The sequence below is a fragment of the Ahaetulla prasina genome, chromosome 2, assembly GCF_028640845.1.
Source record: "Ahaetulla prasina isolate Xishuangbanna chromosome 2, ASM2864084v1, whole genome shotgun sequence".
Classification (NCBI taxonomy): domain Eukaryota; kingdom Metazoa; phylum Chordata; class Lepidosauria; order Squamata; family Colubridae; genus Ahaetulla; species Ahaetulla prasina.
In genome coordinates, this window is record NC_080540.1 from 221,619,286 (window position 1) to 221,635,975 (window position 16,690).

The window sequence follows — 16,690 nt, forward strand, 5'->3', positions numbered from 1 at the left end:
CCATCACTCTGCTAAACAAATAATGTCAACACTGTCAAACTATTTACTAAATCTGCACTACTATTAATCTTCTCATAGTTCCCATCACCAATCTCTTTCCACTTATGACTCTATGGCTGTAACTTTGTTGCTGGCAATGAACGTATCTTTTCTTTTATGTACACTGAGAGCATATGCACCAAGACAAATTCCTTGTGTGTCCAATCACACTTGGCCAATAAAAATTCTATTCTATTCTATATATTTTTAACTTAAAAACATGAAATCTAGCTCTCTTTCTGGTCAGCAGAGTTAATTTTTTTACTTAACTATTTTTCAAAATATTAGTACAGTGCTGTCATTAGCACCTTAGTTTACTCTTGTCCAGTCTATATATACATATTTCTTCAATATTTTCCATGGCTGTAGTTTATCCAACCTATTGTGCATCCTTTTTTTCTTCTGAACTCATTCACTACTTGTCTATATCCTTCTAAAATGAAATTAGGCATTCTAATCTAGCTGGGGTAAATTTGGAATCGGAATCTTAGACCCTTCCTTCTTTAGGGACAGATTATTCCCTGATAAGACTGATGAAACTTTAAACTAATTTTAGTAACATTGTATAGCAGTGAATAAATGGAGGCTTCAACAACCTATTTCATACTTCCCCTCTGGCCCTACTCATAACTCAGACAAAAGAAACCGATTACACTTTCAGTTGCAAAAAACTCATTGTTCTAAATACTTTGCTAGCTGTACATTCATATAAACATTTAAGAAGTGCTTATCTTATTTTAAAGATTATTTTTAAAATAGATAGGTTTCTGTACCTAGTATCTGAGTGTCAATTATTTGGGGATCATCCTGTCACTTCTAAAGTATCTCCAGCATTATGCCAGGAAGTTGCTCCCTTTTTAAAACAAGGGGCTATTGAGGATATAATTATGGGGGATTATTCTTTTGCCTAAATACTTTATCTTTCCTAAGGAGGTTTGTGACCTCATACTGCATTGGACCTTTTCCATTTCAACTATTTTTTGAAAGGGTTGTTTCAAGATAATATCAATTGCTTCCACCCTTCCCATTGCAGAAGGGGTTGTGGTTTTCTGCTATAAATTTGCAGGGGGATATACCGGATGCATACTGTACATATCTGTAAAACCCTATTCTCATTGCTTTCTTAGCTCTGATGGATTTATTTACTGTAGGATCTGATTATTTGCCTGTTTCATAATCCACAAGTTTTTTTCTTGTTTGTTTTCTGAATGTATTTATACATGTAAGTAAGACCACACCTAGAATACAGCATCCAGTTTTGGTCACTACATTACGAAAAAGATGCTGAGCCTTTGGAAAAAGTGCAAACTAGGATGATTAAAGACCTGGAGACTAAAACATATGAACACATGAACATATGAAGAATGGTTGCATTGGATAAGGCTAGTCTAGAGAAAAGAAGGACTAGGAGTTACATAACATGATTCCAGTATTTGAGGGGCTGCCACAAAGAAGAGCAGGTCAACTTATTTTCCAAATCACCAGAAAGCAAGACAAGAAACAATGGATGGAAACTAATCAAGGAGAGAAGCAAGCTGGAATTAAATAGAAACTTCCTAACAGTGAGAACAATTAGCCAGTGGAATAGCTTGCCTTCAGAAATTGTGGATGCTTCATCACTGAAGGTTTTTAAGAAGAGACTGGACAGCCACTTATCTCAAATTGTATAGGGTCTCCTGCTTGAGCAGTGGGTTGGAATAGAAGACTTCCAAGGTCCCTTCCAGCTCTATTCTTATTGATTGAAATGTATACTCTCTGTAAGTGTGGTGATTTTGTAAGAACAAATATAAGATCGTTCCATATTTGTTTCTGATTGCAATTCAGAGTTCTTATTTTGACCATCAATGCCCTACATGGCTTGGCACTAAAGTATTTTCTGCACCTAGTTTCAACTCATCTGATTCAAACATCTTAAGAGAATTTGCTTGAAATTCCCCATTTTCAGGATGTAAGGCGCAGGCATATGTGAAGGCTTATAGCAGGATCTTCTATACTTTGAAATAGTCTTCCCCAAGAAATCAGTCTACCCCCACTCCCCCCCCCCCCCGTACACTATTAAAAATAGAGTTACTTTGGAGAGTCTAAGGAGGATACATTGGTGTTGTGAGATTGAATAATAGATTGATACTATTTGATTTTTTTTTTTTTACTATGGATGTATTTGAGCCACTCTCTTTTCAATTGTAGAAGAGAGATCAAGTAAACCGTTTTTCTTCTTGGTTCGGCCCTACGTTGTGGATTCCTTGTACTAGTAGCTGATTTCAGACAATTTCATTGGAAGTTTTTTTTCCACACATCCCTCCTCAACCTATGTGGATCTATGTAAAGATGAAGCGCTCATGTCCAGGCTCTTTATATCTGAGATACATGTTCCAGCCATGAAGCATTGAGATATATGAACATATCTGAGCGTCTCTCAATATAGAAGGCAGTTTTATGGTGACTTTCTAATCCTATGCCATAACCAGAGTGGCCAGATGATATTAGACAGACCCACAATAGTCTGGTCTATAAAGAAATAGTAATGGTAAACTATAAACCTGGATATAGTAATATCCTCCCTGATTGGCTCAGCTATACCAGAAACCTAACCAAAAATGGAAACAAATTCTGTCAAATCCCACTGGGGCAGCCACATTTAACCTATACGCACTATAAGACAACATCTAACTTTTTGTAAGTGAGATGGGATAGACCCTCAATTTGTTAGTGATTTCTTCCTTTTAGAAAAAAATAATTTTCTTTCTGCATGTTTTCACTCATTCTACTGTTCTGATGAAGTTCTGATGAAGATCAACAAAGATTTAAGCAACTTCATTCTTTTCTCACCTTAGTAGCCTCAGTAGCCATGGTTCACCGTGTTACCTTACCTTGTTGCACTATCTCACCCATTTTTTGCATTCTGAGTCAAGGTCCCTATTCTATCCACCAGGGACACATCTTCACAGCTTGGAATATTTGATTCTGTTACTTTTCTGGAACATACTGACTTTTTGGAGACCTCCACCACAAGCTTTCCTATGTAGTAATTGCGCAGGAAACGCTTTTGAGGTCTTAAAGATCTCTCTTAATCACCTGGATTCCAAAGTCCAAGGGAATAAAATGCCTGGCATTCCAGGCTAGTACAGATCAAAATTCCATGATTTCATTAGTTACTTCTATTCATAGGACAAACTGAATAGGCATGTATATCAGCCTGTGTGGGAAGCATACAGGACACCAGCTTTGCCATTGCCAAAACAAGAACAGATGGAAATTCCCTCCCACTCCAGAAAGGATTGCTTTTTTAGCTCTTTATCTAGGACAAGCAGGAGAAAGAGGTGCAAGATTTAGAACACCAATTGCAGTATAAAAATAGACTAGCAATTGCTGGAATTCTTTCATAATGGCTGTTCTAAGCTTATGAGCACCAGTGTTTCTGATTTCTTGCCTGTAATGAACTGTCCAATGGTCCTTTTTCTCAGGGTTCATTAGCTTCATTAATCTGCTGCAACATAAATGATAATTGTGTAGCATTCAGAGATTATATCATGATATACATATTTATAGACTACAATCTGCTGCAATATATGGAATATTATCTGTAGTTGTCTGTCTGTCTGTCTGTCTGTCTATCTATCATCTATCTATCGTTTGAGGGAATAGGGCTAGGAAGTAGAACCACACGTACATTGCTCTCTCTGACCCTAAAATTTGAGACGGTAATACTCTAAACTGGATGAAGTGTTTAGGAATCACTAATATTTTGTTATAATAATTAGTCAACAGACTTCATCATTTTAATTTAATCTTATCTAGATCGAACATTGAGAATCTGGCCATATTAAACAATAGAACAGTGTTAGTAATGTGTAAGCGTAATGAATTTTTTTCTGTTTGTGCATTTATTAGGGCTGCAAAAATGGATCTTAAATGTGCTTTGGAAGAGTGTTCAATGGCATTAAATTTATTTCTTAACAATAAATTTTCAGAAGCTCTGGAATTACTTCGACCATGGTGAGTTTTGTTTACTGGAGTTCTTATTTGGTAGCTAGTGTTGTATCATTAAGTGTTAAATTTATACCCTATGACTATCATTAAGTGTTGTAAGTGTTATACCTTGATGAAGGTATCTTTTCTTTTATGTACACTGAGAGCATATGCACCAAGACAAATTCCTTGTGTGTCCAATCACACTTGGCCAATAAAAATTCTATTCTATTCTATTCTATTCTATTCTATTCTATTCTATTCTATAAATGTATTTAAGGCCTCTGAATAATATAATTTCAATTTCTGTTCTTGCCTAAAATATTTCTTTTATAACTATTTACTCCCATTCTCTAAAACAGATTTTTTTAAACTGTCAGAGAAGGGTCCCTAAATTTTGCCCTAGGTGTGATAGTCAAATTCAGACCTTTGAATATTACTGAATATAGTTTTTCTCCTGATTCTGTTTCCCAGCAGAGGCTCAAGGATTTCATGAAACAATATTGTGTTCTTTAAAGTAGTATTTTGTTATAAAGTGTGATTTTTAAAACGAATTTTTAAAATACTCCCATTTTTATTTATTTTACAAAATATTTAAGATTTATTCATTCAGACTTGTCATTTTGTCAAAAAACAAAATGTATTTTTGTTTTCAGTGTTTTATAGAGTTGTAAGTTTTTATTCTTTTTGATACAAAAAACCCTAAATTTTATTTATTAAAAACGGCATATTGATATCTTGCCAGCATTTGCCTCATGAGATAATTACTTTTATGGAAGAGAGGTCCTCACAATATTAAAAAGTTTAGGAACCCCAGGAAAAAAGTGTTCCTGATTGTTTTACTTAAAATTAATATTTTAGCTCATATTTTGATATATACTGGTATTCAAATATTCTTTGAAAAGCAAATAACAAAGGAGATTGGCCTCCAGAATAATTCCCAAATAAAGAAAATAAGAAAATGCATAATTTAAAGAATTTTATAGGCTTGGCTCAAAATGTTACATTGAATACAAAGTAGCATTTTAAAAATAAACTGTATTGTAAACATTATGTAAAATTTCACTTTTGTTTTTGACAATCATAATTGGCTTTCTTATCACTCACTGTCTTTATATTTTATTTTCAAAATAGGTCTAAAGATAGCATGTACCATGCCCTAGGTTATAGCACTATATTAGTTATTCAAGCAGCAATGACATTTGAACAACAGGATATCCAAATGGGACTGTGTGCAATGAAAGAAGCTTTACAAACTTGTCAAAAGTAAGATGGAACAATTTTATGATATTCTTGCAGAATTGACATAATCAGGATTAGTATTATTTAATTATGTAATGAAAATATATGTTTGTTTGTATCCTGCCTCTATTATTTTTACAAATAACTCAAGACAGAGAATATATCCAACACCCTTTCGCCCAGGGGTGAAATGCTCCCGGATTGGACAGGATCGCGCGATCTGGTAGCGATGGCGGCTGTTGGTTCGGAGGACCGGTAGCAAAAATCCCTGGCCCCGCCCCCCCCCCCGCCTCTGCTGAGCCGCACCATCTGCAGAGGTTTTTTTTTTTACTTTTAAAAGCCGGTTTTGCTTCAGCCGAAACAGGCCTTTAAAAGTAAAAAACAGCAGAACCTTACTTGTTCTCTACAAGTAAGAGTAGAGATTCTAAGGCACTTACCTGATTACTGATGAACTCATGGCTCTCTTTCCAGCCCGAAAGCAGTTTCAGTTTCAGCCAAACAGAATCAATTGCTCAGCTAATCTATTTCCTCTGTGATCAACTGGCTGGCTTAGGAACTTGAAGTCCACAATAAAATAAAATAAAATAAAATAAAATAAAATAAAATAATAAAATAAAAATATTTGTGCAGCTTTCTGAGATTTGGTGTGTTTCTGTAGTGTTTCACTCTAACTACACAAACACACAATATCTCAGAAAGCTGTATGTGGCATATTGTGTGTGTGTCTGTTAGTTGTGTCTGTGTAAAGTGTGAAAGTTGGTTTTTGAGCTTTTTGTGGCTGTGTAAAGTGTGAAGTACAGCTGCGTTTACATTGTGTGTGAGTCAGTTGTGTTGTGTGTGTGTGTGTAAAGTGTGAAAGTTGGTTTTTGGTACCTCTTATTGTTTTTTATACTTTGTTTATTATTTTTATTATTTATTGTTATTGGCCACACCCACCAAGCCATCTGACCACCAAGCCACGCCCATCAATTAAGCCACGCCCACAGAACCGGTAGGGAAAAATTTTAGATTTCACTCCTGCTTTCTCCTCCTATTTACCCCACTACAACAACCATGTCAGATGAGTTGGGCGGAGAGAAAGTGACTAGCCCAAGGTCACCCAGCTGACTTTCATGCTAGAGCTCTAGTTAATTTGGAAAGAAAAAGGTATTTGTTATTTTAACAGAGAAAGCTCAACATTTTCATTATTAATATGTATATGATTTTTATAACAATGTAGTTGGATGAAAAGAAAATGGTAATTTTCAAAATTTAAAACTGCTGTTGAGTCCATTGAAAAATAAACCTGGATCTATTGTCTTTGCCCTCCCCTTCTCAAAATTAAGTAATATATTTGCTGCATTTTAAAACTTTACTACAGATACCACTCAGATGATAACACTGCAATAGCCAAGTAATTGAGATATCTCTAGAACTTGTACTATCTATCAAATCACATAGTGCTAATCCACATAACTTGCTTGTCCCAGAACAAAGAGAAAAAATGCAGTGTAAAGAGTAACTAGACAATTGTGTATACCAATTCAAGATAGCTTTTCAGGTTGCAGCTAATGGTGAGTGGAGATGGAATTTCACCAAGAGAACCACAAGACACAGCCTTAAAATGTTGCAACTAAGAGCTAGTCACTTTCTCTCTGCCCAACTGATGGGCAGTAACACGGGGCACACTATTCTGGTGTGTGTGTGTGTGTGTGTTGAGGGTGTACTGTGAGAATTACAAGATTTAAGGAAGTATTACTTATTTCTGGCTCCAAGATTGAAGCACAACACAGCAAAGCAGTTGTGTGGAAATGTCCATAATCTTCTTGCTCCAATCCCTTATTCCCCTAGAAGATGGGCAAATTTGTGTTTGCTTAGCATCATGTTATTGGAAATTATTTGTGCAATAGTACAATGTTTTTCCTGTAGATTCAGTAGAGCACAACTTGTTTAGGATTTTTTGTTTTTATGATAGTTGCTTTAATTAAACAACAGGCTGAAAGTGTGTTTTTGTCATTTATATCGATATAGGTTTAAAAAAAGAAACACAGTGGTGGAATCATTATCCAGTTTGGTTTCAAAACAGTCTGTAGATCAGCTGAGTGAAGGTAAGAATATATATGCAGACTTCCCATGATATTTGAGTTTTAGTCTATTTTGCAAAAAGTTGTGTATATTTTTCACACATATAAATGCACACATAGTGAAAAATATGTACAACATTTGCAAAATAGTCTAAAACTCAAATATCATGGAAGATGTGCTTTCTTTATTTTTATTTAAAGGTATGTTTAACTTTTTTCACTTCTGTAGAAAGAAAATTTCCTGCCCAGATTATCAGCATATTAGGGTTCTGTTCTGATCTGCCTTGTGAAACTTTGGTATCAAAGGGTGAGAATCACCTCCAAACTGTTTCTGGATGGCAAACCTTCCCAATCTTCATCCTTAAAGATCCAAAAACCATGGGAGCCTGAAAGTTGATTATCAATAGTTAATATTTTATAAATCTTAACGTTTAATTTTAATGTTGGTTTAGATGTCGCTACTTCATTTCTCCTTCATTTCCTTACACTGGCAATAATGTGGAGGGCATTTTAGGGCATTTGTGCACAAGAAGACGTGCCTGAATATAATTTAGAGTTCAGTATTAATCAGCTTTCTAACTAACCAATGTTACAAGCTCTGAAATAACAGGCCTTATAAAACTCATAAGTCTGGCAATGATCCATGTAATAATTTTGTTATTGCTGAAATTTTACACAGTAATTTGGAATGGTGCACCTCTGAATTTGCTTCCTTGTTCATTTATATCATTCACACTGTGTAAGTATCAAAGGACTGCAGTCTAGCCATTACAGATAGTGTACGACGACGTAGGACTGGTTGCTTTATGGCTGTTCAAAATTACATCAGCCACCCACAAAAGCTATTTATGGCTTTTGTGTACAGCCATTGGGGTCCCCACAGGCCTTTTCTTCCTCCCACGGGTCCTGCAGGCCTTAAGCCTGATTCTACCTCACATCCTCCTCCTCACTTACCTTTTGAAGAACTCTGGAGCCTTTTGCAGCACTGGAAGGATTGCCTAATCGCACAGCCATGTAGCCTAATTCCAGAAGTTCCCACCATGTTCCTAGTGACCACATTGAATTCTGACATGATGATCCTAATTTTCACAAAGCAACCTAGAAACCTGGCAGTTAAAAGCCAGATTATAAATCAGGTAAAATCCTCCAAATATTTGCCTATGAATTTTTATAGTTCTACTAAATGCAGGGCACATCAACATTAGGTAAAGGTTCCCCTTGCACGTACGTGCTAATCATTCCCAACTCTAGGGAGCAGTGCTCATCTCCGTTTCTTAGCCAAAGAGCCAGTGCTGACTGATGATAATTCCATGGTCATGTGGCCAGCATTACTAAATGCTGAAGGCGCAGAGTGCTGTTACCTTCCCACCGAAGTGGTCCCTATTTTTCTACTTGCATTTTCTTTCGAACTGCTAGGTTGGCAGAAGCTGGGGTAAGTAACGGGAGCTCACTCCATTATGTGGCACCAGGGATTCGAACTGCTGACCTTTCTGATCAAGTTTAGCGCCTTAGTCACTGAGCCACTGCATCCCCTACATCAACATTACATCAGCCAAAATGCATGAAAAATAACAGTTATATAATCCTATAGCACAGTTAAACATCATCACAGGAAATGTTTTATGGCATTTTGTATGATGTCATAATTTTATGATAATTTTTATGTCATTAGATGTTTTATAAAATTTACCAAATTTCAGTTCCACAGGAGTCCTTGATCCCAGATTTTGGACATGTTCTATAAATTAGCCCATTTGAGATAATTTGTTACAAAAATTATTGCCTTATGATGCACTATTTTGCCCAGTTAAAGGTTACAAGAACAAGTGTTTTAACAGTATATAGATACTTTCTGGTGGCCCCAAATGTTCCAAACAAGCTAATAAGGAGCAGGGTTAGAGAAGCCTTTTTAATGAAGATGTGCGATTAACACTTGTTTCATTTAAGCAACATTTATTTATTTATTTATTTATTTATTTTATTTGATTTTTATACCGCCCTTCTCCCGAAGGACTCAGGGCGGTGTACAGGCATAATAAAACCAACAATACAATATACAAATTTAAAATACGATTTAAAAAACTTATTTTAAATTAGCCCAATGATTAAAATTTACCATACTAAAAAACCCCGTTTAAAATTAATAAATTTAAACAATAAAATCCCATTTTAAGCCAGCCCCGCGCGGATAAAAAGATGAGTCTTGAGTTCGCGACGAAATGTCCGAAGGTCGGGTATTTGGCGTAAACCCGGGGGAAGCTCGTTCCAGAGTGTGGGAGCCCCCACAGAGAAGGCCCTTCCCCTGGGGGCCGCCAGCCGACATTGTTTGGCGGACGGCACCCTGAGAAGTCCCTCTCTATGGGAGCGTACGGGTCGGTGGGAGGCATGTGGTAACAGCAGGCGGTCCCGTAAGTACCCAGGTCCTAAGCCATGGAGCGATTTAAAGGTCATAACCAACACCTTAAAGTGCACCCGGAAGGCCACAGGCAGCCAGTGCAGTCTGCGCAGGAGCGGTGTTACATGGGAGCTACGCGTAGCTCCCTCTATAACCCGCGCAGCTGCATTCTGGACTAACTGAAGCCTCCGAGCGCACTTCAAGGGGAGCCCCATGTAGAGAGCATTACAGTAATCCAAGCGAGAGGTAACGAGCGCATGAGTGACTGTGCATAAGGCATCCCGATCAAGGAAGGGGCGCAACTGCCGAACCAGGCGAACCTGGTGGAAGGCCCTCCTGGAGACGGCCGTCAAATGGTCTTCAAACGACAGCCGATCATCCAGGAGGACCCCCAAGTTGCGCACCCTATCCTTTGGGGCCAGTAACTCGCCTCCAACAGCCAGCCGCGGCTGCAGCTGACTGAATCGGGGTGCCGGCATCCACAGCCACTCCGTCTTGGAGGGATTAAGCTTGAGCCTGTTTCTCCCCATCCAGACCCGTACAGCTTCCAAACACCGGGACAGCACTTCGACAACTTCATTGGGGTGGTCCGGGGTGGAAAAGTACAGCTGGGTGTCGTCAGCGTACTGCTGGTATCTCACCCCGAAACCACTGATGATCTCACCCAACGGCTTCATGTAGATGTTGAACAGCAGGGGCGAGAGAATCGACCCCTGTGGGACCCCACAAGTGAGGCCCCTCGCGGTCGACCTCTGCCCCCCTGTCAACACCGTCTGCGACCGGTCAGAGAGATAGGAGGAGAACCACCAATATACGGTGCCTCCCACTCCCAATCCCCCCAACCGGCGCAGCAGGATACCATGATCGATGGTATCGAACGCCGCTGAGAGGTCTAATAGGACCAGGGCAGAGGAATATCCCCTGGCCCTGGCCCTCCAGAGATCATCCACCAATGCGACCAAAGCTGTCTCCGTGCTGTATCCGGGTCGGAAGCCGGACTGGAACGGGTCTAGATAGACATCTTCATCCAGGTGTTGGGGCAGCTGTCGCGCCACGGCACTCTCTACAACCTTCGCAACAAAGCGAAGGTTGGAGACTGGACGATAATTACCCAAAATAGCTGGGTCCAAAGAGGGCTTCTTAAGGAGGGGTCTCACCACCGCCTCTTTCAAGGCGGCAGGGAAAACCCCGTCCAACAAAGAAGCGTTGATAATCCTCTGGAGCCAGCCTCGTGTCACCGCCTGAGTGGCCAGTACCAGCCAGGAAGGACACGGGTCCAGTAAACATGTCGTGCCGTGAAGCCTCCCCAACAACCTGTCCACGTCCTCGGGAGCCACAGGGTCAAACTCATCCCAAATGTGCTCAACAAGACGTGCCTCCTCTCCCTCGCTTGGATCATCCCAGAATGTCCCAGAAGCTGAACTGGATCAATCTGCCCTGCTAAGGAACATTTTCCTGGCCCATTTTATCATTACTTATTCACCAAAGTACCCAGATAATTCTGATCTATTCCATGTAAAGTTAAACACACAAACAAGTACACAGTTTCTATGAACATGGCCTAATTTGGTTACATGTTTGTAAAACCAAGTGCAATTTGATCGCTTTGATGATCTAGTTATAAAACTATTGTGTCCCATTGGATGTTGATTTATTGCATTCTGGTTAGTGACCATAGTAAAGAACCAATGTTGCTACTGGTAGGTGTTGCCTTAAGTGTTATATGTTATATGCTGTATGTGTCCTTATAATATGTATTCAGCAAGCTTTCCTGAACAATTGGAATGGATGGCATGTATATTTATATTTCTTTGTAACCAAATACAGTGCATATTTTTATATCATTTCTTCCTTATGTCTTAAGAACTTTAAGAACTGTGAAAACAGTTAAAATGTCATCATTATTTCTACAGGCTCAGTGTTAGTTCTCCAAGTAAATATTGGTCCAGTAAATTTCATTCTGTGATTTAAAAACAAAAACAAAACCCAAACAACTTATACCATCCCAACATAAAAAGCTTTCCAAAATCCTGGTTTAGATTTCAGGTACAAATTTTCAAAGGGACTTAACAAGCCATGATTCCCTTGACCTCTATACCAGTATTGGTCTGGTTTATTAATTATTTTCAGCTTTACTTAGAATTATTTTTATCTGTGTAAAATACTTAAAAAATGATTTGGGCTACCAGATAAACTAAAAGTATTTGATTAAAAATAATGTATATTATAGAAACAATAAAAATGTTGACATAAAACAAAACAACTTGCAAAAATAGTAAAGAGACACATATGTTCAGTGTTTGGTTAAATAAAAGAAAAGATAACTGGTTAGAAAAAGAATATGAAATTAAAGGCTAACGTAAGAGAAATAACGTTAATCAATTTAAAAACAATACAAATGGGAGAATACAGCAATATTTTGTGGAATGCCTTTTGGTTTTTAGCATTTCTTGCTTTAATAAAAATGCTGGGTACTAGAGATATATATATATATATATATGTGTACATATTTCTTTTTTAATAGAGGAAATGCATGCAGAACTCTGTTATGCTGAATGTTTACTGCAGAAAGCAGCCTTGACATTTGTACAGGTAAATATAGTGTACAAGTAATATAGTTTGTGTATATATTGCCAACCTATTAGAATATAGGACTCTAAAAACAAATTTTTCTTTGTATCTTGCTACTGCCTTTCTGAGGCGAGACATTCAGATACAAGTATGAATTTATTAATATTAAGACGTGGAGAAAGATTAGAATTTCAGTAGTGAAAGCAGTTTGTGCATCTACTTTTTAAAGCTAAAGTAGGATTTGTGAATCTCAGTGAGGTCATCTGGCAAATTATCTTCAGCACACACTTCTTTTCTTATCCATGAGATTTTTCCATCAAATATTGCAGAAATTTGGAAGCAATAAATTCTGTATGCATATTATAATGTTCAGAAATATTGTTGCCCAAATATCTTATATGGAATTATCACTTGCTTCTTTACAAGATTGTCTTGCCAGTTTCTACAGCATTAGAAGTGACTGTGTTCTTTTTGAGATGTTCTCACCTGAAACACATTTACCCCTACTTCATAGACAGACATTATCAATTTCTTCCTTGTTTGCTTGTGCTTTGGAACCAACCTGTTTGCCTTTTTCCTGTGCAAAGTAAACATCATGCTACATTATAGATACAGTAATGACTCTTGCCATTCTGTTTCCTATAATGATAGATGGAAAGCCTTTTTACCCATCCCATAATCATGGATTCTAGACTTCAATAAAATGTCCAGTTTTTCTGGCCAAATCTGACTTAGCTTCCATATTCATCCATATCTTCTGTATGTGTGTGACTTTAGGAAAAGGTATTGGGGATTGGGTTCTGCATTGGAATGCTGTTAACCAACTCCAAAATTGTGGCTCTCAATGAAGAAATAACATTCTGATTTTGAATATAAATCCTATTTATACAGTTGATTAATATTCTGTTTTTGCTGGTGAACTTTGCTATTCTACATACACAATTATATAGAAGTTGGATAATAAGATTTGGATAATAAGAGTTGGATAATAAGATTTACTCCTTAGGTTCCAAAAATTAACTTGCAAGAGGGCACTCTTTATCAGATTAGATATGGCTCTGATAAAAAAAACTGCAATAAGTAAGGAAGAACTCACAGTACAATCAAGCAATAAAGCTAAAACAAGATATTCTTTGCCTGTTATATATTGACATATCAGATCTTGTTAAACAGGCTGCTTAGAACTTGTTGAATCTGGCAACTTGGTTGTTATTCAAATGCTACTTATTTGATAGGAGTGAGAAACATGTCTGAAAGCCAGAATTTCTACAATTAAGCCTCTCTCTTAATCTTCAGTACATATTTATGTAGGATTATCCTTGTAAACTGTCAAAGAACTCAGTAAATAGTAAAATAAGTGTTCATGATTATCCTCTATTGAAGCTTTTGTACAATCCTCATATTCATAGAACTGAAGTGTGTGTGTTCAGAGTCAGAATCTTTTATCATTAAATATTTATCAAATATTTTATCAAATTCATATTTAGGAATATCTTAAAAATCAACAGTATAGCCTATTAAAAATAAGTATGGTTGTACTTCATTACAAGTGCAAGTACTTCAGTCCAAGTACAACTACATTACAAGCTTAAAGTAGTTCCTATATTTTCAAGATGAGCATATTTGATATAAACTATTAGTTATTACTAATTATGAATCATATTGCTTAATACAATTCATATACTAAAATTGGAATCATACAGAAAGTGTAGCTTCTGTGTAAAGATAAGAAGTGGAAATTGCTGAAGAATTCAGTTTTCTAATCAAAAGATTCTGGGAAAGCCAAGCTTTGTTGTCTATTATGTTGTTATTGTAACTAATATTACGGTTCTTGTTATTTTTATTATCATTTACTTTTAGCACCATCTAGTGTTATCATATGATACTTCAATTTGTTCTATAATGTTTCGTTTCTCAGTGATTTCTTTAATGAAGTCTCTTGGTTAAGAATAGCTTTCACATTCTTCTATATGTATTTAGAATGTGTATGTGTGAACATTTAATTTTTAAACTATTTTCAAAATTTACATTTTATAGTGTTTATTCATTTTAAAAATCCATAAATGAGTATGATATATACAGCTGTACTATTTTATTCATTATTTAATTTAACGGTTATTTTTCTTCCAGGATGAAAATATGATCAATTTCATCAAAGGTGGCTTGAAAATTAGAACAAGCTATCAAATATATAAGTACGCTTTTATAGTATTTCACTTAGGCTTTGTATTATGTTGATTCGTGTTTTATGTTTCAGAAAATTAATTCCCCATTGTAGCTTGAAATAGTGGGGGGAAATTTCCTGGATTTTTAAAAAAATTCTATCATTTTGGCAGTGATTTCAGTCCTGCCTTTATTTACTCCCCTCTCTTTTAAAAATCATGCCAGATGGAAGATTGAAGACAAGAATAGAATATGACTATGAATTTACAAAGATAAGGCAGAACAAAACATAATAATGATATATATATATATATGTGTGTGTGTGTTTTCTGAGGTTTTCGCGGGTGTTTGTATGTAGGTCTTTGGTTATTCGGGTTTTCTCCCGTGTAAAATTGGAAGTGTCTTGGCGACGTTTCGACGAAGTCTCATTCGTCATCTTCAGGCTTCAGCTTCGTGCTTCTGGGAGCAATGTGTGATGCAGCTGTTTCTTCCTTTTTAACTGCTAGTGGGGGTTTGAACTGATTGGGTGGGAGCTTGGCTGTGCTCTGATTGGATGGGGTTTTTTTTTGTGCTCTGATTTGCTGGGGGTGTGTCCTGTTTGGGTGGGGGCTTGGTTGTGCTCAGATTAGTCTGAGTTGCAGGGGGATTTGAGCTGGTGAGTTGCATTGCTGTTGTTTGGCTTCGTGTTTGTGGTCGTGCTACATCTTCATAGTGGGTGTCTGTCTGCTGTATGTATGGATTGGAGGGGTTTGAAATGGCTAATGTTGCAGCTGCGGTCTGGTTTCTGGTCCTTGGTCGTGCTTCATGATCAGTGTGGGTTTGGGTCTGCTTTCTGGGTGGATGTGTGGTGGTGACATCCTGTGTGGACCTCGTGAGTGTGGGTCTGGTGTCATTCCTCGTGTTAGGGACTCGTTCGTCAATAAGGACAGGTTTCCAAATGGCTGGTAGGCGGGAGGTATCATCTCGTTTGTTCATGCTGTGTGGGCGTTTTTCTATCTCGATGGCTTCTCCGATTATTCTGTTGTTAAAGTGTTCAGTTTTGGCGATAGTTCTGGTCTTTTTAAAGTCAATATCGTGTCCTGTGGCTTTAAGGTGTTGGACCAGGGAAGAAGTTGGTTCCTCTTTTTTGACTGAGTTCTTGTGTTCTTCAATGCGTGCACTTATTCTTCTGTTGGTTTGTCCGATGTATGTGGTGGGGCAGGCGGTGCATGGGATTTCATATACTCCTTGATTTTCTAACTCAATTTTGTCTTTGGGGTTTCTTAGGATGGTGGACATTTTTTGGTTTGTGCAGAATGCTGTCTTGATGTTATGTTTGTGGAGGATCTTGCTGATTCTGTCTGTGGTGCCTTTTACATATGGGAGGAGGGCTGTCCAGTTTTTTGCTCCCAGAAGCACGAAGCTGAAGCCTGAAGATGACGAATGAGACTTCGTCGAAACGTCGCCAAGACACTTCCAATTTTACGCGGGAGAAAACCCGAATAACCAAAGACCTACATACAAACACCCGCGAAAACCTCCGAAAACAAATATATATACAAATATATATATTTGTCACACATTGCTCCCAGAAGCACGAAGCTGAAGCCTGAAGATGACGAATGAGACTTAGTCGAAACGTCGCCAAGACACTTCCAATTTTACGTGGGAGAAAACCCGAATAACCAAAGACCTACATATATATATATATATATATATATATATATATATATATATATTTGTCACACATTGCTCCCAGAAGCACGGGTTGAAGCCTGAAGATGACGAATGAGACTTAGTCGAAACGTCGCCAAGACACTTCAATTTTACGTGGAGAAAACCCGAATAACCAAAGACCATATATATATATATATATATATATATATATATATATATATTTTCTGAGGTTTTCACGGGTGTTTGTATATAGGTCTTTGGTTGTTGGGTTTTCTCCGTGTAAAATTGGAAGTGTCTTGGCGACGTTTCGACGAAGTCTCATTCGTCATCTTCAGGCTTCAGCTTCGTGCTTCTGGGAGCAATGTGTGATGCAGCTGTTTCTTCCTTTTAACTGCTAGTGGGGTTTGAACTGATTGGGTGGGAGCTTGGCTGTGCTCTGATTGGATGGGGTTTTCTGTGCTCTGATTGGCTGGGGGTGTGTCCTGTGTTGGTGGGGGCTTGGTTGTGCTCAGTCTAATCTGTGCTGCAGGGGGATTTGAGCTGGTGAGCTGCACTGCTGCTGTTTGGCTTCGTGTTCGTGGTCGTGCTACAT

At 37.7% G+C, this 16,690-nt stretch overlaps 1 protein-coding gene across 4 annotated transcripts in view; it reads left to right on the forward strand.

The window, feature by feature from the left end:
- The window catches only part of TTC39B (tetratricopeptide repeat domain 39B), a 79,665-nt gene that overhangs the window by 41,298 nt on the left and 21,677 nt on the right, over nt 1–16,690 (forward strand). For all 4 annotated transcript variants that reach the window (XM_058171432.1, XM_058171435.1, XM_058171433.1 and 1 more), the window contains 5 exons: nt 3,931–4,035; nt 5,143–5,274; nt 7,261–7,337; nt 12,233–12,300; nt 14,410–14,474. In XM_058171432.1, coding sequence (XP_058027415.1) covers nt 3,931–4,035; nt 5,143–5,274; nt 7,261–7,337; nt 12,233–12,300; nt 14,410–14,474 — 447 coding nt within the window. The remainder of the gene's footprint in view (nt 1–3,930; nt 4,036–5,142; nt 5,275–7,260; nt 7,338–12,232; nt 12,301–14,409; nt 14,475–16,690) is intronic.